This window comes from Sapajus apella, unplaced genomic scaffold (genome assembly GCF_009761245.1).
Source record: "Sapajus apella isolate SASKATOON/1434 unplaced genomic scaffold, GSC_monkey_1.0 scaffold15, whole genome shotgun sequence".
Lineage (NCBI taxonomy): Eukaryota > Metazoa > Chordata > Mammalia > Primates > Cebidae > Sapajus > Sapajus apella.
In genome coordinates this window covers 31,009,543-31,031,388 of record NW_022436955.1, presented here as the reverse complement: position 1 = coordinate 31,031,388, position 21,846 = coordinate 31,009,543, and the positions used below count along the sequence as shown (strand labels likewise).

Here is a 21,846-nt window from a genome sequence, read left to right as displayed (position 1 = left end):
CGGTGGCTCACGCTTGTAATCCCAGCACTTTGGGAAGCCAAGGTGGGCGGATCACGAGGTGAAGAGATCGCGACCATCCTGGCCAACATGGTGAAACCCCATCTCTACTGAAAATACAAAAAATTAGCTGGGCATGGTGGCACATGCCTGTGGTCCCAGCTACTTGGGAGGCTGAGGCCAAAGAATCACTTTAACCCAGGAGGCAGAGGTTGCAGTGAGCCAAGATTGCACCACTGCGCTCAAGCCTGGCAACAGAACAAGACCCTATATAAAAAAAAAAAAAAAAAAAAAAAAAGATTCCCCCATAGCCTGTTAGTTCTAAGAAGAAAATGTTGCTGTCAGAAAAACAAGACAGTTAACATAGACAGGTGCAGGGTACTACAAGGAGACAGAGACCTGCTGAAGCTGAGCAATGATTTAAGTGTCTGATGACACACAGAGATGTCGTTGAACTCCTTCCTCGTCCCCCCAGCTGATGAAGTCTCTGGGTTTCAGTTCAGTTCCCAGTAATGCTAGGCCTTCAGGTTTGGAAAAGCAGGCATAGAAATGACAGCCATTTTCTATCAACCCGCTACAAAAAGAGACTAGTCTCAATTGCTGTCTGTAATGTGTAGAAAGTGCATCACTTGAATTCCACAGGTGTTTCCAGAAGGAGAATAAAAGAGACCCACACCCAGTTTTCACTTCCTGAGATTGAGGTCGCTCTCCGTATGGCTAATGTGGAGCCTTCTTAGTTTTAGGACACTCAGGCCCAGGTGGAAATCGAGAGTCTGTGTGGACAGTGGATCATTTTCATGTTTCAAAAGGAAAATGTTTTTCTTCCATTATAGTAAATACAGTACATACTAGCTATAAGAAAACGAACTGTAAACAAATATTTCCTTGCTCTACCGGATGAGAGGGCCTAGAAACAGTACTCCCAGCAGCAGTGTACACATCCAGTGTCCAAATCTTGGTCTCTTTCTTTAGTTTTTAAAGTTGAGGCAAGGTCTCGCTCTGTCACCCGGGCTGGAGTACAGTGGCACAGTCCTGGCTCACTGTAGCCTCTGCCTTACAGGCTCAAGTGGTCCTCCCACCTCAGCCTTGGGAGTAGCTGGGACTGCAGTGGCATGCCACCATGTCTGGCTGATTTTCGTAGTTTTTGGTAGAGATGGGTTTTTGCCATTGCCCAGGCTGGTCTTGAACTCCTGAACTCAAGCAGTCTGCCCACCTTGGCCTCTCACAGTCCTGGGATTACAACGAATGTTGGTTTTCAATGGTATTCTCCATCAAAGGGAACCAGGACTTCCTGGAGAAAGGGCTAATTTTAGGGCTGGGCAAAGGTATACAGGAAGAGTTGAGCATCTTATGGTGCCAGAGCCTAAGAAAGTGCTTAAAGAAACCCACAAAGAAGGTGCAAGTCACCGGGACTCAGGAGCAGCCATAAAGCCTCTGAGTGGCAGCTCTGCGTTATGGAAGAACCCGAGCAACAAAGATGGCTGATGACAGCATAGCCGATCTCTCCTCTGTATCAGCATCCACGAGAAAGGAGTGTATCCAAAGTCTGCATCAATATCCACGAGACCATAGCGTGTACCCAAAGTCTGTCAATACTACGAGACAGAGTGTACCAGAAGTCTGTCAGTATGTGTGAGACATAGAGTGTACCTGAAGTCTTGGTCAGTATCCACGAGACATGGAGCATACCCAGTCTACATCAGTATCCACAAGACGATAGCGTGTACCCAAAGTCTGTCAGTATCTACGAGACAGAGTGAACCAGAAGTCTGTGTCAATATCTGTGAGAGACAGAGCGAACCAAAGTCTTTGTCAGTATCCATGAGACAGAGTGCACCTGAAGTCTACACCAATATCCAGGTATTCAACTCTGTCAATAAAATCCTCAAACTGCAGTTTAGGGAGCAGTCTCTGTGCCCAGTGCTCCGTGTGTCTGATGAGCATCTTCAAGTCTTAAGCCTCGTGACCTTTACCTTTGAAGTTTGCCCTATCAAACACATGCCTCAAGGCTGGAAGTCCCCTCAGCATCCAGCCTGGGTGTATTCCTGTCAGCTGTTCTCTGCGGAGGTGCAGGCACAGGTGCTCCACTTCCTGACTCTTCATCAGGCTCAGCTCCTTATATGCGACATGGAGCATACCCAAAGTCTACATCAATATCCACAAGACCACAGTGTGTACCCAGAGTCTGTGTCAATATCTGTGAGACATAGAGCGAACCAGAAGTCTACGTCAGTGTCCATGAGGCCAGGCATCCCCAAAGTCTGCGCCGATATTCACAAGACATAGAGCGTACCGGAAGTCTTCATCAGTACCCAGGGGACCACAGAGTATGGCTGAAGTCTACGTCAATAGCCATGAAACATCAGTATCCACGAAACGTAGAGCATATCCGAAGTCTGTCAATACCCTTGCGACTGCATAAGCATGACCAAAGTCTGTGTCAGTATCTGTGAGTCCATAGAGCATGCCCAAGAGAAGCTGTCAGACACGACCTCAGCCAGACGGTCAAGGTCAATGTCTACTGCGATGAGTCCTGTTGATGGTGTGGACCCTTGATGGGACTTGATGAGACGGGCACTTCATCCCTGGGGTCGTCCTGATAATTCATAACCCCAGTCTAATCATGAGAAAGAGAGCAGACAGTCCCAACAGAGGGGCACTCTATAACACCCGAGCTGTCCACACTGCTTTCATGGTCCTCAGAAGAAAGGGGAGCTGGAGAAGTTCACGGCCCAGAGGAACCTGAGGAGGTGAGAGGATGAAACGGCCTCTAGGACCCTGGGTGGGATGGCGGGCCAGGAGGATCTGAGGAGCACTGGGGGCTCTGAATGAAGCGTGGGCTGCAGTCACAGGAACAGGTCAGTGCCGGTTCCTGAGCTGTCACGAGGGCACCAAGGAGAGGAAGGTGTTGGTGCCAGGGGGACACTGGTGTAGACCTGTGGGAGCTCTTGGTACTATCGTCTCGATTTTCTGTAAACATGAAACTTATAGTGTATTAGAAATAGAGAATTAGGTTTTCTGCATGAGAGGAAAAGATGCTAGAACCAGAGGAGAAGGGCATGATTGACGTACCAGATTATGAGCATGTAGAAGATGAGATTTTTCCTCCTTTCCCACCTCCAGCCTCTCTGGAGAGACAAGATGGTGAAGGAGCTGAGCCTGATGAAGAGTCAGGAAGTGGAGCACCTGTGCCTGCACCTCTGGAGAGAACAGCTGACAGAAATACACCCAGGCTGGATGCTGAGGGGACTTCCAGCCTTGAGGCATGTGTTTGATAGGGCAAACTTCAAAGGTGAAGGTCATAAGGCTGAAGACCTGAAGACGCTCCTCAGACACACGGAGCACTATGCACAGAGACTGCTCCCTAAACTGCAGCTTGAGGGTTTGATTGACAGAGTTGAATACCTGGGAAGTAAAAAGGAAGTTTAGACCTGTTTAAAACGAATTTGGCTTCATCTTCCTATTTTACATGAAGATTTGTTAGCAGCAGTGATGAAGTTGTAGAAAGTAATGAACGTAATGTAACTGCTACTGAATGAGATCCCTTTCTGACAAACTCATCTGAAACTGAGGTGTTCGATTCTGAGTCAAGTAAAAGTCTAACAGAAGAGCAACAACAAAGAATTGAGATAAACAACTGGCCTTGGAGAGAAGGCAGGCGGAGCTGCGGAGTACTCGTCAGTCCCCGGGAAATGACCTGTTTGAGCACACCCAGGGCACAGCTTAATACTGAGGAGGGTCAAATGGAGTACATGAGGGCATTGTAGACGATTCACGGAGTGATGCTGTTGCTAATACTTTAAATGAAAGGGAGGAATTAAAGTTAGAGGAAACACTGCTCGACCAATCTTAAAAATGTGCCATAGTAACTTGATGCTTCATCCAGAAATGGTACTGAAGCTGGATAAGTTTCCAGTAAGAAAATGTCTCTGTTAACTCGCCATCCTGCAAGCTTGGTGTTACTGTGCATTTTTCTTTGAGTGAAAATCCTTAGGTAGTAAAACTTACAGATTGTTTTAAAAAAAACAGAATTAAAGTGCAGACAAATACAAAGATGAGATGGAAACGGACTGGGTCCTTCCACCCAGGGCACGTGTTTTGCTGGGCATCTCCCTCACCACCGTAGGTCACAGGTAAGGGTTGTGGCGCCAGGACATAGGGCATGTGTGTTTGGGAGTGGTGTGCCTGGTCAGGCTGGGGTGCTGACGCTTACTTGAGGCAGAAGACTAAGGGTTAAGGGACATGGACTTTGTTGTTCTCGAAGCTTAGAGAAGTCTTTAAGTGGGCAGTGGCTGCTTTCTGCCCACAGTAGTAACTTGATTTCTGTCCCAAAGCCTGAATCGTGTTATTTGAAAGGTGGTGAGAACTGAGACTGCCGGAGCCAGGAATGAAGAATGGCTGTCTAGTGTATTAGAGGCCCCAGGCTGCGTGGAAGCTGTGTGCGCTCTGACGAGCACGCTAGTGTACTGTGATCACGGCCGTTGGAAAGGGGCCCCTTCAGATGGACCCAGTCTTAGGGATGACGCCTGTCTGTCAGGTGGCAGCAGCACTGAGCACGCTGCAGACACACTTCGGAGCTTAGGGTGGTCTGCGGGAAAGTCCTCCAGTCCCTTCCGTCTGAAATGCGCCCGCAGCGTGGGCGGCTGTGAGCAGTCACTGTAGATGTCCCCGGTTCTCACATAGCTCCTTTCCTTTGCAGAGAGTCAAGAAGGACGTGGACAAAGGCACGCGGCACTCAGACATGTTCCTGCTGAAGCCAGAGGACGGAAGAGAAGGTAGGGCGGGGACTGGCTGGTCCGCCTGTGGTGGGAGGCAAAGCCCAAGCCTCAGCATAGTGAGACACCCATGGATATGGGGCTGGTGCTGAGCCCCTGCACCAGCCTAGAGCGGAGGGCCCGCCAAGATGGTCCTTTTGTAGGTGGGGTGGGCGGGACAGGCTCCATAATCCTGGTGTCTGCAGACACAGGAATGCCTGCTGGGCGGTCACCTCTGGGAACATTGATGATGGGCTGACTCCGCTGCATGGGTGCGATACCCTGTGGACAGCCCTCTGTGGCACAGTGAGCATGGTGTTCCTCAGCACTTCCTGACGGGCCCCACAAGGGTCTCAGACTCTCCAGGACAGCCGTCCTGGGCCTTGAGTACAAGCCACAGGAGTCACAGGGGCTGCCTGGCACTGTGGAGACGCGCTTGCCCTTGGGTGGTTGTGGGCAGCCGCCCAGTAGATGGGGTGTGGGGCTGGCCAGCATTGCTCATCCACAGACCTTTGGAAATGGTCACGGAGACTGCCGTTGGCCATCAAAATGACAGCCTTCGAGGACAGCTGTGTCCTCTGTGCAGTAGGAGTTACTGAATTCAGGGTGCTGTCGAATGCCTAGATTTCTAAGAGCTTTTAGCTAAACTTGGGTCTAAGGATCAAAATTTTCGTACAGGGAAACGATAATCATTCTCTGGGACTTCTTAAAAGGATGACATGGGGTGACTCAGGGGACAGCTCTTTGCATGGCTCTGGCACCAGCAGGGCCCAGGATATGTCAGCTATTCAACACCTTCCATGTGCGACACGCTCTGTATTCCTTGGTGTGGGTTCCTGCATTGAGATGAACTGGTGACCACCTTTCCTGCCACTGGCTGCTTCCGTGTGTTCTCACAGACCTCTCAAGGTGGGGGAGAAGCCGCACATGTGTGGAGCCAGAGGGGGATGGGAGTGGGCTGCTACTTTTCAATCATTAATTCCTTGACTTTGACAAAAATAATTGTGTTTGTTACTGGCTGGGTGCAGTGGCTCATACCTGTAATCTTCAGGAGCCTGAGGTAGGAGGATTGCATGAGGCCAAGAGTTTGAGACCAGCCTGAGCAACATAGTGAGACACCATCTCTTTAAAAAAAAAAAAAAAAAAAAAATCAACCAGGTGTGCTGGCGTGTGCCTGTAGTTGCAGGTACTCAGGAGGCTGAGGTGGGAGGATTGCTTGAGCCTGGGAGATGGAGGCTGCAGTGAGCTGAGATCGTGCTACTGCACTCCAGCCTGTATGAGAGAGTGAGACCTAGTCGCAAAAATGAACAAATAGCCGGGTGCAGTGGCTTATGCCTGTAATCCTAGCACTTTGGGAGGCCGAGGTGGGTGGATCACCTGAGAGCAGGAGTTCAAGACCAGCCTGGCCATCATGGAGAAACCCCATCGTTAATAAATAAATAAATAAATAAAGGGAGAAATGGCATTTGTTCCTGCTCCAGAGCAAGGGAGTGATGCCAGGAGGCATGGGTTGAGAGTGTTTGCCATGGAGTGTGGTGTCCCCAATGCCCTTAGGAAGCTGGGGGACAGCTCTCTCACGAGAGGCTGTGGGTTGGGACCATAGGGCTGGGCTAGACCCAGGAGACCTAGTGCCTAGGACAGGTCTGCCTTTGTGACCCGTGGCAAGTTCTTCACCGTCCCTGGGAGAGGGGACTGTTGTGCAAAGTGTCTGTACCCCTTTCTTGCACTAAAATTCCTCAGGCTGAGGCCTCAGAAGTACCCGAAGGGTTAGTCTGAGTCCACACCCACTTGCCTGTCAAAAGGCCCAGGTGCTTCTCTCATGGCCCTGCTTTACTGCACCCCTGGCTGATGAGGACTCGTTCTTTCAGTCACTTTCCCAGCTCATACCACAGTGAGCTTGAACCTGGACGCTGGACTTCATTCTAGTTAGGGCGGCCCGGAGCCAGTGTGCCCAGCTCCTCACCCCCAAGGAGGAAAGCGTTGTGGGAGGAGCTGTGCATATTGCATGTGTGGGATTCTGTAACTGGAGAGGATCCTGGCCTGACGGTGTGGCGAGTTCTGGTGGTCTGCCCTATTAACACAGGCGGTGCGGGCGGGAATGAGGTGGGTGGCCCCAGAGCCGCACCTGCACTGGGCATGGATGGTTGATGGCTCGCACCATGAGGAATGCGGCCCTTTGCTGCTTCTGATTTTTTTTTTTTTTTTTTTTTTTTTTAATGTTCATTAGAGGAAAGAAAAAATCTCTGTTCTTTCTCTTAGAAGTGGGAAGACATTTCCTGCACCTCACATTGAGCTACGTTTGAGGGCTGGCATGTTGCATAGGCACGTGCCGAGAAAGAGTGTGAAGCGGAGCCCTCCTAAAGTAGAGCTGGCCAACCGCGGGCCTACGCAGGGCCGGTGGAGGCCTCGCAGCCCTGGATGGAGGGTCCTCGTGCAGCGCGGCCTCCCCGGGAATTACCTCTGCTGTGCCAGTCTAGTTCGTGTGCCGCTTCCGCCTTATCCCTGCCTTTCCTCTGCGGCTCGAAGCGGCTGCATAGGTAGAGGTGCCAGGGGCGTGGAAAGCTCTTGACTGCCAGCACTCTTAAGGAGAAGGGGGGAACTCGATGGGGTTGGAATGGTGATGCTGCAGAGGGAGCAGAGTTTATGCCAGAAGTTTGACAGTTTTCATTTACTCCGTTTCCGGGGACACCTGGGTTCCTGGGCGTGTCCTGGCCTGTCTCTTTTCTTCTGTTTTTATTCCGTTTGCTTGTTTTCTTTTGACAGACAAGTGGGTGTGGACTCGGATTAACCCTTCAGGGGTCAAGCCCACTCCACGGTCTGGCTTTTCTGTGGCCACGGCCCCCAATCACCAGACCCTGTTCTTCGGGGGTGTCTGTGATGAGGAAGAGGAGGAGAACCTGGAGGGAGAGTTCTTCAACGATCTGTACTTCTATGACGCCACCAGGAACCGGTGGTTTGCGGGACAGCTGAAGGTAGGGCAGCCTCTGAGTAGCATGTGCCGTCGTACACAGCCCTAACTCGGGTCCCTGCCCTCCTTGCCTCCCTCCTGTACCTTCGGGTGTCGGGGCTCCAAAGCGCATGACCTCTCAGGAGGGGTGGGAGTTCCTGTCTCTGCCTGTGTCCTGGGCGACTGGGCTTGGGAGCCCTTGGTCACGGTCCCTTGAGCCCATCCTGGATGCTGGTGGTGCTTCTGTCTCGGGAGTTACTTGCCCTGGGCGGAGGTGCCTGGGACCTCCCCGGTCCTCTGTGTGAGGGGAGTTTGCAGGAGGTTCTGGTGCAGACCAGCTTGTGTTGTTACTGCGCTGGAACGTCCCTGCTTTCCTGGTACCATCTTTACTGTCTACCTGAGCCAAGCACAGGCAGACAGTGAGTGACAGCCCCAGAAGTGGGCCCCCCACTTGGCCTCAGGGTCTCTGAGTGGACCAGGTCAGCCGGACCCAGAAAGGGCTGTGGCTGAGGAGGGCTGGTCCCTATTGGTGGCAAGCTCCTGGGGCTGCTCTTGACATGTGGTGGCACCTGGGCTGGAAATTGGGGAAACACGAGGGTTTGTTTCTGGACCTAAAGTCCGCTTCGGTTTCCCAGTTTTCGGAGGAGTCCCTCCAGAGTCTGCACAGGTTTCTGTGTGGCTTTTCAGAGAGCTTGTTGGCCCCAGTGGAAGAATTAGTGTCACGGTTCTCAGACTGTGATCTCAGGGCCCTTGACATTCCCCAGGATGACTGAGGACCTCAGAGCTTTCCCTTTTGAAAGTCATTGTTGCACTGTCCAGATACAAAGTGGATCTTAGAAGTCTGAAGCTGACTCTGGGTTGATCTAGAGGTAGTGATCCTTGGAAAATTTGGAGGTGACCTGGCAGATGTCGTCTCATGAGTTGGCAGCATTTTGTGATGGAAGGGTCCAGACTGACCCCTGCAACACAGCCAGGGAAGTGGGACGAAGAGGGACGGACAGGTGTCCTGCAGCAGGCAGCCTGACGTGAGAGCTCTGCTTTAGACACATTTGGTGAGGAAGGGCCCCTCTCTGGCTCGCCGTCTGTAGTTCATTTACAGCTTGTTTGCTGGGGTTGTGGATCCCACCATCCGTCTTGCTTGGGAAAGGGGAGGAAGCCCCTCAGCCTGACTTCCCTAGCCCTTCTGGGAGCCAGCACTGTGGGTGGATTGAGTATTCCCGGGATGAGCGTCGGAGCCTGAGAGCCGGTGCACTGAGTCTGGGGTCTGGTAAGCATGTCCACCTTTCAGTGGAGGTGCGGGGCCGCCCCTCAGTGAGGACACGCGAAGGGGGGTTTCCTCCTTCAGCCCCATAGTGGATGGTGAGGCCAGTGGGAGATAGGAGCGTGCCCCTGCGGCCCTAAGTGCCTGCATCCAGAGTCACCTACTCTCCATGCTTCTGGGCAGTTACTGCAAACCCTTGCTTGGCCTTGTGGGTGTAGCAGGACCAACCCCTGCCTCACTGAAGCTGCTGCCTCTCTGTTCCCTCGGTCTGTTAATAGGGACCCAAGTCCGAGAAGAAAAAACGTAGGCGGGGCAGAAAAGAGGAGCCCGAAGGTGTCAGCAAGCAGGCGTGTGGGAGAGCCAGCGCCCAAGGGCCCGTGGAGGTAGTCAAGGAGGTGGTGGCTGAGGATGGGACCGTGGTCACCATTAAGCAGGTGCTGGCCGCCCCAGGCTCAGTGGGGCAGCCCCAGTCTGCGGATGAAGACAGCTCCGAGGAGGCCGACGGCCCCGTGCCCGGACCATGTCCACGCTCCAACGCCATGCTGGCTGTGAAGCACGGGGTGCTCTACGTCTACGGGGGCATGTTTGAGGCCGGAGACCGCCAGGTCACCCTCAGCGACCTGCACTGCCTGGACCTGCACAGGATGGAGGCATGGAAGGCCTTGGTGGAGATGGACCCAGGTAAACCAGGGGGCTTAGTGCCTCTGTGCATGGGAGCCAGAGCCCACAGTCGTGTAAGCTGCCCAGAGGCAGCCTGTGCTGATGCACCTCGCCGGGCCTGTGTTCCTGCCTCCACGGTCAGAGCGACGTGAGAATGGGACCCTGTGGTAGAAAGGGGGGCCGACCCTGGGCACATCTCTCCTTCATCCCGGGTGCTGACGGGGGCTGTGGTTCTGGCGGCACAGGGCGTCTGCTGCTCTGTCGTCCACAGCGTGCTCGTTTGTGGGTGGCCGTCTGCGCTGGGCCCCTAGGCCCTGGGTCTGCACCTCTGGCCTCATTGCCTGACCCAGGGTCCCTCTGCTGCTGAGTCTCACATCCTCATTTTTTCCCCCAACGGCTGCTGGGCTCAAGCCACCATGGCGTTGTTAAAGATCTGAGACTAAAACTAAAGCAAAATCCAGAAATCTGGGGAGTGGCGCGAACCATTGGTGCAGGATGCTTGCTCTTTCTAAGAGCCCTGTGAGCCGGGGGGAGGGTGGCAGGAGGCCTGCTTGGCCAGCCGCTCCATTCTGGGGGTGGTTTCGCATGCTTGCCGTCTTGCATCTCTGCCCTAAGGCCCAGAGGAACACATTCTGTTTTCTTTATGGAGCTGAAGGTAGTTGGGGACGAGGAGTTTGATTTCACATTATGGTTCTTCTTCTTTTCTTTTTTTTGAGAGGGAGTCTCACTCTTACTACCCAGCTATAGTGCAGTGGCGCGATCTTGGCTCACTCCAACCTCTGCCTTCTGGGTTCAAGCAATTCTGCCTCAGCCTCTTGTGTGGCTGGGATTACAGATGCATGCCACCATACTTGGCTAATTTTTTTCTTTTTTTTTTTTTTTTTTTTTAGTAGAGATGGGATTTGACCATTGTTGGTCAGGCTGGTCTTGAACGCCAGACCTCATGATCTGCCCACCTCAGCCTCCCAAAGTGCTGGGATTGCAGGCATGAGCCACTGCACCCAGCCGACTTCTTAAGAACATGGCATCTCCCCAGGAAGTGGCCACCACCATCCCACAGCTCCCCTGGTCTGCCCAGGCTGTGCTGACATCTATGTGTTCATTCTGCTTTTGAAGAAACTCAAGAGTGGCTGGAGGAGACGGACTCGGAAGAGGACAGTGAGGAGGAGGTTGAGGGCGCCGAGGGTGGATGTGGGGACGAGGACAGTGCAGAGGAGAGCAGCGCGGAGGACTGAGGTGAGAGGCCTGGGCTCACCGGTGGCGGCTGCCAGGTGTTGGTGAGAGGCTTTTCATGTTGATTGGATTTCTAGTAGAATTCAGCTTTGTTCTGTAGATGTTGTGAGGCAAGCTTAAATTCTTAAACGCTGTGGTGCCTGGAGTAATTTGGGCAGCTTGGTAGTGAGCGCCGCTCCTGTGGTCTGTTTCTCTAAACTCCTACACAGGCCTCCCCTGTGATTGAATGTGTGTCTGTCTTTCCTCCTTGCGCATCTGAAGAGCCCCTGCCCGGGGCGCCTGGAGAGTGCTGTGCCAGCGTCCGCTCAGGACCCAGCCGTGTTGGGTGACGCTCTCGGCATCCTGTGCCCTGACGAACAGGAGGAGAAGGTGCTGAAGGGGTGTAAACGTGCTCCCGTGAGTTAGTCTCTCATGCCCTGCTGGGCCGCAAGTTAAACCAAGTGCGGTGCAGGTGGATTCCCTCAGCAGCCTGTGTGCTGTGTAAAATAAAGTGGACCTGAAACGAGACCACCGAGAAGGTTGTCTTCTGTGCGGCCTGGGCACGCCACAGTCCTCCTGGGGTCAGGGCTGGGCCTAGGGCAAGGCTGCCCCGCACCGGAGGGTGGAACCATGGACATGAGGGGCCCTCGGGAAGTAGGTTTCTGCACTGGAAACCCTGGAATGTGCTGTGCTTCCTGGGCCTTTCCCCTTGTGAAACCAGAAGAGCCCCTGCTGCCTGTGCATCCTCATGCCCAGATCTTCCTTTGACGCCCAGAAACTCGGACGTAGCTGTGGCCAGGGCACAGCCTCCCGGTTCTGGTCTGTGTGAAGCGCTGCCGGCTTGCTCCTCGCAGGTCTCATGGCAGGAGGCTCCTCAGGTGCAGCGCAGCCTCACTCCTGGGGGCTCCCCAGCCATTGCACGGTCTTTCAGGGGGCAGTGTGGGGCCATCCCTGTCCCTGTCCCCACTGGGCTTAGGGTTGGCATTTGCAAAATGACAGGAAGGGAGTCCGGAGGGCAAGGGCTCCCACCGTCCCCACACAGCTGCCACCATCCAGCTCCTCTTGGCTCCAGAGCTGCGGCCCCCTTTCCCCTGAAGGCTGTGGTGCGCTCACCCCCGACCGAGGCGTGCTACCGTCCGAGACTGAAGGCCAATTCTGATTTGCATAATTGGGATCAAAAGGTGAGCATTGAAACCACACCTGGTGCAGTGTTTTGTGTATCTTAAATTTTCCATAGTGGGAATATAGGGTCTTTAGTTTTCTATGATGGGGTTGACATAACCAGTGTCGTCCCATTTCTTAGGTGGGATCGAAAACAAGGGTGGTGAGGAGACTCCCCTCCTGGTGGAGCCAGCACTGGGCAGGTGGGAGTGCCCCTGGGAGAGGGCTAGAAGCTGACTGGACGGTGGGCACCTGCGAGCACCTCCGTGCTCCCTCAGCCACTCTGTCCTCACGCTCCAGGTGGGCCCAGCAACACCCAGGTCACCTTGGGGCAGCAGCTTCAGAATTATCGCTTCTGAGGATCATCTCAGGCACTTGGCCCGCTCTTCCCCAGCAGGGGCACATACTGAGCTCCCTGGTCAGCCAGGTGTTCCGGAAGCATGGGTAGGTGGCACTCAAACTGGCCCTGAGGGCCCCGCCCACTGCCATGGGTGTGACCTCACTTGAGACTTCCATTCTCACTTGATGGGAAAGCTGATGAGAAAGGGGAAGGCTCTGGGCACTGCCTGCTGCCTGGTTGGGACACCTGTCCGCTGCGTCCAGACGTGGGTGGCAGTGCGGCCAGGGTGAGGCTGCAGGCGCTGGCCCTCCCCGTCTGCCCTGAGGGCTGCAGCTTGGGTTTGTGTTGTGAGGCTTTGGCAGCCAGTTGGGCATTCTGTCTTGAGTGCTGGGCATCAGGGTGCTTCACACACTCCGCTGAGCGGCTTGGGAGGTGCTTGGGCAGGGCTGAGAAGCCGGAGCCCAGGCGGCTGGGTCTGCGTCCCCACACCTCTGCCTAGGCCCGCCCAGGCTCCTCGGCTCCTCATCCAGAAGATGGACCCCGTTGTGTGGCTGGTTCTTCCTTCCCTCCTGCTTTTGGAGGAAGGAATGGAAAGATCTTGGTGGCTTCCATGCAGTTGTCTGTTAGTAGAGACTGTTTTTCTTCCAGAGGAGCCTGTCACTAATTAGGTGGGATTCCAAGGAAACATGCTTTTGAATCAACCAGGTTGAAAGAAAAATGACAAGCCAAGAGGAAGAAACTTGTGGTACACTGTCTGGTACAGAAAGTATTTTGTTTTTATTGCTGAAGATCTAGTTTGAATGAAAGATGCTGATCAGAACCAATGGGGGTAAGACAGACAAGCGCGCAGCACGGAGTGGCTGCCGTGGCCGTCATTCAAACACTGACAGCGCACCTTAAATGGGGAACTGTGGGGGACATGGAACAGCACGCAGAATGGTGGACTCCTCTGCAGAGCTGTGCTTGCCCCAAGGGCCTGTGTTCTGTCCTGTCTGCTGGAGCCCAGTTTTACGGAACCGAACCACTCGGTGTCCAGATAGCCGCCATAGGGCGTGAGCGGCCGGCACAAAAGCCCAGGGCCTCTGTGTCCCAGGAGCTGCTGGCGCAGCGCCTCGGGGACACGCCATCCTCGGTGCTGCCTTGTCGCCTGGTTCCTTGGTGTGGTGAGCTGCTGGCTGTTAGGAAGCCTTTTGCTCAGCTCCAGCCCTCCCACACAGCCCCCGGACCCCTCCCTGGAGGGTGGGCAGACGTGCAAGGTGAGGAGTCTGGCCAGTTCACTTGGCAGCAGGGCCACGGCTCCTCACAGAGCTTTGTGGGATGTTAGGTATGAACTGTCTTGTTCTCCATTCTCCCTGCTTCCCACTTAAGCCATGCTCTGTGTGAGGATGAACTGGAGGAATTGGCCACAAGTGGTGGCTTTCTTGGTGGTTGGTAGGGGAAGTGGGGGGAGGGTGTTGGATGGAATGATCATCAAGGGAACCACCCGTTGAACCTGGAAATCCTTGTCAGGCAGTTACTTTGTGTTTGTTTTTAGATGAGAGCAGTGTTGATTGCAGTTTGACATCTGATTTTTTTAAATTGAGTTGGTATCAGCAGGATGTCATTGGCTAGGTGACAGTTACAAAGTCACTGAGGGACCAAATGCCAAGATGCCTTTGGTGAGAGAGACCCCTTCCAGGACTTTGCATGGGAGCTGGAGGGTGCCCTCAGGAGCCACCTTCCACCTGACATTCAGGTAACCAAGTGAGACACTGCACTGGATGTGGCCCTCGGGTGTTGCAGTGAGAAGGTGGTGCCATGTGCTTTCATCAGGGAGCGCTCTGCCTTCCCCTGGAAGGTCTGGGGGATGGAGAAGGGGCCGAGCTCTAGCTGTGGTGAACACAGCCTCAGCCTGCCTTCCTCTGTGCGTAGAAGGAACTTGTTAATAACCGCTGCTCTCCTGGGCAGTTAGAGTGTTGTTTGGAGGCCGTGGGCCCTGGAGGCCAGTCTTGTTTTCGTAACCCACGTGGCTCCTGGCACGTGTTGCCGTCACCTTCATTTCTCTTTGACAAGAGCTGCAGCAGTGCCATCTGGGGCCTGGCCACACTGGGTCACTGGGACCCTGCTGACAGTGGTGTCCCGAGGCACACAAGCAGTCCCTGCTGGAAGCCGATGTACGGTCACGGCCAAGGGTCATGCAGGTACCACAGTGACCCAGCTTCCCCAAGCCCAGCTCACGCCCCTCGTTTTCCTTGTCTGAACCCCCAGAGCCCTTCCAAGCCCCAACTGGTTGTAGGCTACCCAGGGGAGCCACCCATAGAGGCAGGACTCAGAGGCATCACTGAGGCGTGAGAGGTGCAGGTTTACAGAGCTCTGGCTGGGGAGGAGGAGATCGAATAACCGCTTCCTGAGAGACGGAAATGGAGACATTTAATTACATGAACGCTTGCATTTTAAAAAGTCGCCTGTGCGCTCCCCGAGGGCAGAGCCTGCCTCTCCGGTTATTTTTGTGTCCTCCATTCACTGACAGGCTGTGACAAGCCCTGGTCCCACGCTGCCTGCAGACACCGTAGCTCCCGAGTGAGGATCTGGGGCTGGGGGAGGCATGCTCTGGCCACCGTGGGTGAGCCAGCCGCACAAGACCCCGTGTGTGCAGACCCGGACACCGCAGGACTCTCGAGATTCGTGCTCACCACGCGTTTCCTACTCAGAAGCCAGGAGAGCCTCCACGCGCAGCCCAGCTCTGTCTTCACGGCTGCCACGCAGCTCTGCAGTGGAAGAACTGCCGGTAAAGACGCGGGTTTGTCATGAGACGCGACAGGCATTCCAAAGTGTCAGACGTTGCTTATTACTACAAGGAACAAAATTTTTCTTCACTGTTGACAGCGTTTCTTGCTTTCCTAACAGTATGATTTAAACTGTTACATTCATTTAGGAAAATTATTTGATTTCCATTTTGTAAGTATCCAAGCTCTTTCCAGCTAAAAGCAAAGAAAAAAGGCTGAGGTAACTTTTTAAACCACTTCGTCAGTAAGAAAAGTTTTGTCACTGCACAGAATGACTGTGCACGGTGGTAGCAGACAGCTGACATGTGCCGGGGCAGACTTGGAAGAAAATGTGGGTTAACCCCGTTGTAGGTCCCAGTTCCTGTAGAGGTGTTGGCAGCAGGGTGAGGCTTCCGCAGCTGGGGTGAGGGTGAGCGAGGGTGCGCCCTCCCGGTGCTTCCCCTAGCCCGGAAGCCCCTGCAGCTTTGATGTCTGCTGGGCTCTGGGGATGGGATTTCCGTGGAAACAGCAGATGGTTCAGGTGAGCAGAGTCCAGCTAGAGAGGCCCGCGCTGCGTCCACGAGGGGATGGCATCAGCAGAGGGCCAGCCCCCAAGGAGGCTGTGGATGCCCCCAGGAAGGTGCTGCATGAGGAAGTCTGCTCTGATGTGGCTGCACTTAGGGACCCTGGCTCCCCAGATGCCCATGTGAGAAAGCTGGGGGTTCCCAGTGTGGGGGTGCAGGATGGGCCAGACACTGCCCTGCAAGGCTCACCCCCCCTGCCCCTGCATCCTCACACCCTTCTTCCTCTCTCAGCCTGACCCAGGGCCTGGGAGCCCCCAGCAGACTGGCCCTCCTCGGTGCCTGGCAGAGCTTCTGTGGAGGAGGAGTTGGCTGTAGAGGTCAGGGGTGGCAGCCTTTGGTCTGAGAGGCCATTGGTGGTAATGGTTGAACCCAGCTCCGGTGGAATCTCCTGGTCGGTTCCACACACAATCGTGCAGGAAGCTCTGGGACCGGAAGACTGTTCTGATCTTAGGGGTCAGAAGTTCTCACGGTAGCCTCGGGTCGTTGGGCCAGACCCGGCATTATTCTCTGCAAGGGACCAGACCCAGTGTTAACGTCTGCAAGGAGCCCCTTGGCTACTGGGCTGAGCTTCCTTGCAGGCCCTGGAACATGACCAAGAAGGGCAGAGCAGAACGCCCACCAGCCACTGCTGGGAGGGCCCCAGGGAGCAGGTGCACAGCAGAGCCCCACCTCAGCCACTCCCTGGGCTCGAAGAGGCTTCCTCAGTGTGGATGGCAGCTGTTAACAAGTAGTGGTGGGTGCAGCTGAGGCACAGTCAAGGCAGGAAGGAAGGATGGCAGACAGGCAGGCAGTGTGGGCCTGAGCAGGTGGCCTAGGCACACGAGAAGAGTGTGTCCGAGAGAGGATGTTTATCCCAAATGCCAGGAGTGGACGAGGCCGATGAGTGGCTGTGAGGTAGGGGTGTGAGGTTGTTGCCTGGCTTGCTCTGCCAACCGCAGAAACCCGGCCGCCTGGGCCTGGCACCCAGACGCACATGGAGTGAGCTCCCGCATGACATGTCCCCATCACGGGGCTGCTTGCATCTCCCAGGCTTGGGAATTAGTTGGCACAGAATGTCGTGGCCGCATTCACAGCTCAGGCCCTTCTACTTTGGGTTCATGAAGAAACAGACTTAAAAAGCATGTGTTCCTAATGGGTAGGCCGCAGTCTGGGAGGAGCATTTCACTTCAGAGCGTGGTTTTTCCTATTTCTGAGCATCCTGCCACCCTGTTGCTGAGCAGGGTGGCTGAGGTCCTCTGCTCTAGTGGTGTTGACTGTCACTCTGCAGCCAGCGCCAGGTGCCGGCCCTTGCCTCTACTGGTCAGAAAGCGCTTCCCGGTTTGCCCTGGACCCTGGTTCTGTCCCTCTCCAGCACTCGCCCCGCCCCGGCGTGCGTTCCATAGTTCATTTTCTAGGCATGGGACGCATCGTTAAAATACAGAGTGGCTTGTTTTCTTTTAAAAAAGGCAGCTGCACTTCTCCTTGCCTGTTTGAAGGCTGGGCCAGCAACCTTCTTGGCACTTGGGAACGATCGCTTCCTGAGTTTCTGCTTACCGACTGCCTTGCCTGACACATGGCCTGGGCACCAGAGAAGCTAAAACAGGTGCCCAAGCTGAATCCCTTTGCCCTCTAACCTCCTCCCTCTGCCTCACCTGGAATTGGGGCTCTGGGCCTGAGCCTGGGCCAGAGGGTAGACCCTGGCCCGGGCGAGGCTAAAGGCGCCGCGGGAGGGCAGTGTCCTGATGACCTCAAGCGTGCTGTGCGAGGCACTGTCGGCCGGCTGAAGGGAGACGCCGTCATGGCACCTGCAGCTATGGAAGGTGATGTCCAAGCATCTAATAGGCACCTTGATGCCAAGTCTCCAAGACCAAAGGCAACAACAGTCGGAGCAGACTTAGGATCCAAGAAACTGAGCATGAGCTCGACTTACTGCACACGTGAGGGTGGAATCTGCACCGTCCCATGAAGACGCTGGGGGAGAGGTCTTGGATGTGCCTCCCTGACACAGCCCAGGAGCGCCAGCAGCTTGGGGGCCGGGGCCGCCATAGGCCCCGAGGCCTCTTCACTCCCATGGGTCCAGCTGGTGATAAAACTTCCCAGGGAAGTAGTAAAGGACAACCAAAATCCTGAACTGAAAAAACATGACCAACGGAAACACTTGGGTTTTTGCTCAGGCTCTCCCTTTAGGTCTGCAGTACTCTGGGGTGACTGATGGCTGTCAGTGAGGCGGGGTGGCCGTGTGGTTCTTGAAAAGGAGCAAGTGTGGTTGCTCCTGGACTGTGGACGCCCTGTGGACCTCTGACCCATGGCCTGGCTTGCGGCCTCACAGGGAGTGAGTTGAGTGCACGCAGGGGAGGGCCCGCTGTTCGACAGTGTGTATCTTCCAGCCCCGCTGGGATGCCACAGGAGAGGCCCTGCCTGCGCGGTGTGCTTGCACTGCAGAGGACGGGGAGCTGCACACTCTGTCTTCGCACCTGCCCTGCTTCTCCACGTCACCTCCGTCCCCCTTGTCAGTGAGCTTGGCTCAGGCACTGCATGCCTCATCTGTGTCTCCGGGAATCCTGTGACCTGATGGTCCTAGATCCGAAAGCATGGGCAATGTCTCAGGTGCCCGAAATTAGCCAGGCACATTCTGTGGATTCCTGAGCTTCAGAAGGCACTGATCCACCCACGGTGCAGAGACTGGTAAGGAGAACTGGACAGCCATGGGCACACACAGGGTCACCAGAGGCCCTGGGCAGAGGGTCTTCTCCAGCTCTTCCAGGGCACGGCTGGAGTCCTGATCTGCTCCTGGGCTAGAGGTGGACCTGTCCACAGGGTGGCAAGGATAGGGAGATGCCAGCCTGGCCCATGGCAGTCCACCACCCCCACACCCAGACCACGCTGCTGTCTCCAGGGGATGCTACTTTCTCCTGGCCTCTGGGTTGTACAGGTAAAGCTTGGAAGAAGCTGTAGGGGAGGAAAATGGCTCTGAGCAGTCTGCTCTGGGATGAATGAAAACTTGTCAGACTGTCCATGCAGCAGCAGCCAGCCTGGCACACACTGCGGTGCCCAACTGTGTGGAGGGAAGCACACAGCCCTGCGCCCGTGTGGAAGGACTGTGTGCCCGTCAAGGAAGGCCAAGGCTCCAGACAGGTGGGAAAGCAGCCTTCTTGATCACCCGGTTTGGAAACGAATTACAGATTGGATTCTCTCTGACCAGGTGCATTTTAGCCTGGTTGAATCTTCCTGTAATTCATGGAGGAGTGGCTCTCGCCTCTGCCTTTGCTGCTGGAAGGCAAGGGGTCGGGCCTTGGCTTCATTTTCTAGGTTATGCACAGCAGCAGATGACGGCCCCTAGGCCTGGATCCGCAAGGCTTCACTCAGAGACCCCTGCTTCCGTGCGCGTCTCATGTGAACATGTATTCTGCTCACAGGTACCTTTGTGTGTCATGCAGTTACTGGAACATACTAAAGCAGCCTGTGATCTTTGCAAAGAGTTGCAGACAATTACAAAACACATCTCCCAGCGGGGGTGATTCTTAGAGCTGCAAAGAGCAGGAATCTTTATTTGGTTCACTTTAGGTCTGCAGCAACCACTTGGTATTTAAAAAATCAGAAAAGTAAGATGTACAAAAAGAAGTCACATCCCTTTAGAAAGCAACACGATCAGAAATGTATGACCTCCAGCTCTCCCTCCCTCTCCTGTGCCCCCCACACCAGACTGCCAGAAGGAACCGGGGAGTGAATGTGTAACGGAAAACAGTAAAACTGAATTTAACTGGAACATGCTCTAATCTTTAGTTTATTTCTGGTTAAAAATATAGCAATCCAGTGCAGTGTAGTAAAGAAGTCTGCTGGAAAGGCAGCAGAGAAACAGCTCAACATAAGCAAAGCAAGGCAGAGTCCAGAAGGCGGGCTGTGGCCCCAGGACGGCCAGACGGGGAGCCCCTGCAGCGCCCCCCCAGGCACAGGGCCCCATGTGTGGCCGTGCCCGGACCCCTCAGGCACATCCATGCACATGAGAGCCAAGGCCACGGGGCACTCGGACATCTTGGCAAACCTTGTTCCTTTGTGTGGGTGATGGAGTGACCCTGGCGGGGAAGGCAGAAACATAAGGAACCTGCTTTGGACCGAAACAAGTTACATTGTACATTTTTGGGGAGGTGTTGGATATGCTACAGTTTCTCAGGAAGTCTCAAGCCACTGGGTGGAACCGCATTCCTGTCCTGGGACCAGGCCCGCTCTGGTGTAGCACTGAGGCATCTGGAAAGAATATGCATATCTGTTGGGGAAGTTGAGGCAGGCACAGTACAAAGATGTGAAAACCCGTGGAGGTCAGTAACCAGGGGAGAAGGCGTCCTGGAGGGCCCTCACTGCTGGGGACACGGAAGCCCATGCGTCCACCCCACACGCCAAGCGCACACCCAGAGCCCTGGCACGAGGCCGACTCCAGGGCACAGCCCCTTGGCTTCCGGGATCGCAGTGGGCCTGGCTTCCCTGGGGTCTGGTGGGGGAACAGCCAAATGGGGCCCACAGCGAATGGGCAGCAGAAGAAAAGGGCTCTGCTTTATAAAACTCAGTGTGGGGAGTCGGCTTCTCACGGAAGGCCGGGGGGCAGTGCCGAGAAGAGGGAAGGGCCTGCATCCGTGTCTTGGGGAGGAGGCAGCAGGTCCCTCCCCCTCCTCGTTGTACAGCACAGATCTCAGAGAAAGGCCAGGCTACTGCCTACAGTGGTGGGCCACCTGCCCCACGCCTCCCACCCGTACTTGTCACCCATCTGTTCTAGAAAGAGGAAGCAGCGAATCCACTCTCGTCGATGGGAGCTAGGTGCTCAGGGGGCTGCCCTCCATCCACACCCAAGCTGGGACATGTGACCACGAGGATGACATCCTTTGTTACCACAGATGTGCTGGAATCTCTTTCCACCTGGAGCTGGAGGGGCTGCGTGCTGGCCTCCTTCTGCCATGCCACACAGCAGAGTGTTATACAAGCAAAGAATTTTGGCTAAAATCCAAAAGACATTACCCAGAAAAAAAGGCAAACTGTGAGTGATACCCAATCATGTGGTTCTTCTGTGAGAGGACTTGGAAGTCGCTGGGCTGTCCGAGTTGCGGTCTTTCCCTGCTTGTGGTGTTGCTTTTGATGTCCCCTTTTCCTACCGTTTTTCTATTTTTGCTGCCGCGACAATCTCATCAGATGAAAAAGTTAATAAACAGAATGGCGACTCCGATGTTGAGTAAGATCACCATGACCACCAGGATAGGAGCTGAGCCCTGGAAGAGAGCGAGGGGAAGAGGTGAGCGACAGCCGCGGGGGCTCTGCCTGGACCACCACACCTCCCACCCACTTCTCTTCACCAAACTAGCGGACCCAGGAGGGGGAAGGTCTAAGTGAGAGTTTTAGAAATGGTTGGACCCCAAAGGTACACCAGAACCCGAGTCCCTCGAGTGCAGACTGGGGAGAGAAGCCTTTCCTGCCTGTAAGCCTGAGGTTGCTGGTCTTGGAATTCCCTGGCAGCCCTGAGACCTGAGCACGAGCTCTTCCTGGGCGGGGCCCCTTAGAGAGAACCACCCAGGCCTCCCTGTAAGCCAGCGTCTCAGTGCCGGCTGCATTTGTGCCAGGCAGCAGGTTTCTCCTGCTCTGTGGAACTGGGACCTCGGGCATTGTGATCAGAATCTCAGAAGTGCCCTCGCGGCTGCCATAGCCAGTGTCACATGTGGCCCAGCAGAGTGGCCGTGGAATTCAGGTCTCCCACAGGCCTGTCAGTATACCTTTCTCAACACAGCTCCCCTCCTGTCACCTGGCTCTGGTCGGCTGTGTCCAATTGCAAGCTGCCTCTGACTTGGACCACGGTCCCCGAGTGCTTTTGCTCACGAGTCCTCAGCCTCTGCAAGAGCCCCAAGTGCCAGGCTCCCCCTTCAGCAGCATAGCCTGGGCATTCAGACTGAGCTGCCACCTGCCGCGTCCTTGCCAGGGCCAGGTAAGACGCGCATCTCCCACTGGAGCCTGTTCCTAGGGTGCCCTTCTGCAGTGATTCTTGCAGCCTACTCCCCACTGTGCTGCTCACACGAGGCAGGGGTGAGGGACAGCAGGGCCCCTCGGGGATGGAGGTTGGGAAAGGCTGCTGGAAGCTGCTGTCCTCTGGAAGGGCAGGCATGGGGGCCACCCTGCAGATACAGGGAATAGCACCTCCTAGAAGGTGGCCCCAGCCCAGGAATGGTGGGG

The 21,846-nt window shown here is 55.0% G+C and overlaps 2 protein-coding genes and 2 pseudogenes across 6 annotated transcripts in view; 3 read left to right on the top strand and 1 right to left on the bottom strand.

Annotated features, from left to right (window-relative positions):
* KLHDC4 (kelch domain containing 4) overlaps positions 1–19,405 on the top strand; it is a 55,924-nt gene extending 36,519 nt beyond the window's left edge. The window contains exons 4-9 of one of the 5 annotated variants that reach the window (XM_032284636.1): positions 4,697–4,772; positions 7,515–7,723; positions 9,238–9,640; positions 10,736–10,855; positions 12,135–12,436; positions 13,038–19,405. In XM_032284636.1, the coding sequence (XP_032140527.1) occupies positions 4,697–4,772; positions 7,515–7,723; positions 9,238–9,640; positions 10,736–10,854 (807 nt within the window). In that variant the 3' untranslated portion in view covers position 10,855; positions 12,135–12,436; positions 13,038–19,405. Of the gene's footprint in view, positions 1–4,696; positions 4,773–7,514; positions 7,724–9,237; positions 9,641–10,735; positions 10,856–11,113; positions 11,222–11,552; positions 11,754–12,134 lie in introns of those variants that run through there. The other 4 variants (XM_032284634.1, XM_032284635.1, XM_032284632.1 and 1 more) reach the window with 4 other exon arrangements.
* On the top strand, positions 1,163–3,724 carry LOC116555818 (annotated as a pseudogene).
* On the top strand, positions 15,652–19,405 carry LOC116555743 (annotated as a pseudogene).
* The window catches only part of JPH3 (junctophilin 3), a 109,343-nt gene continuing 106,891 nt past the window's right edge, over positions 19,395–21,846 (bottom strand). Inside the window, exon 5 of the mRNA XM_032284630.1 lies at positions 19,395–20,894. Within this exon, the coding sequence (XP_032140521.1) occupies positions 20,814–20,894 (81 nt within the window). The 3' untranslated portion in view covers positions 19,395–20,813. The remainder of the gene's footprint in view (positions 20,895–21,846) is intronic.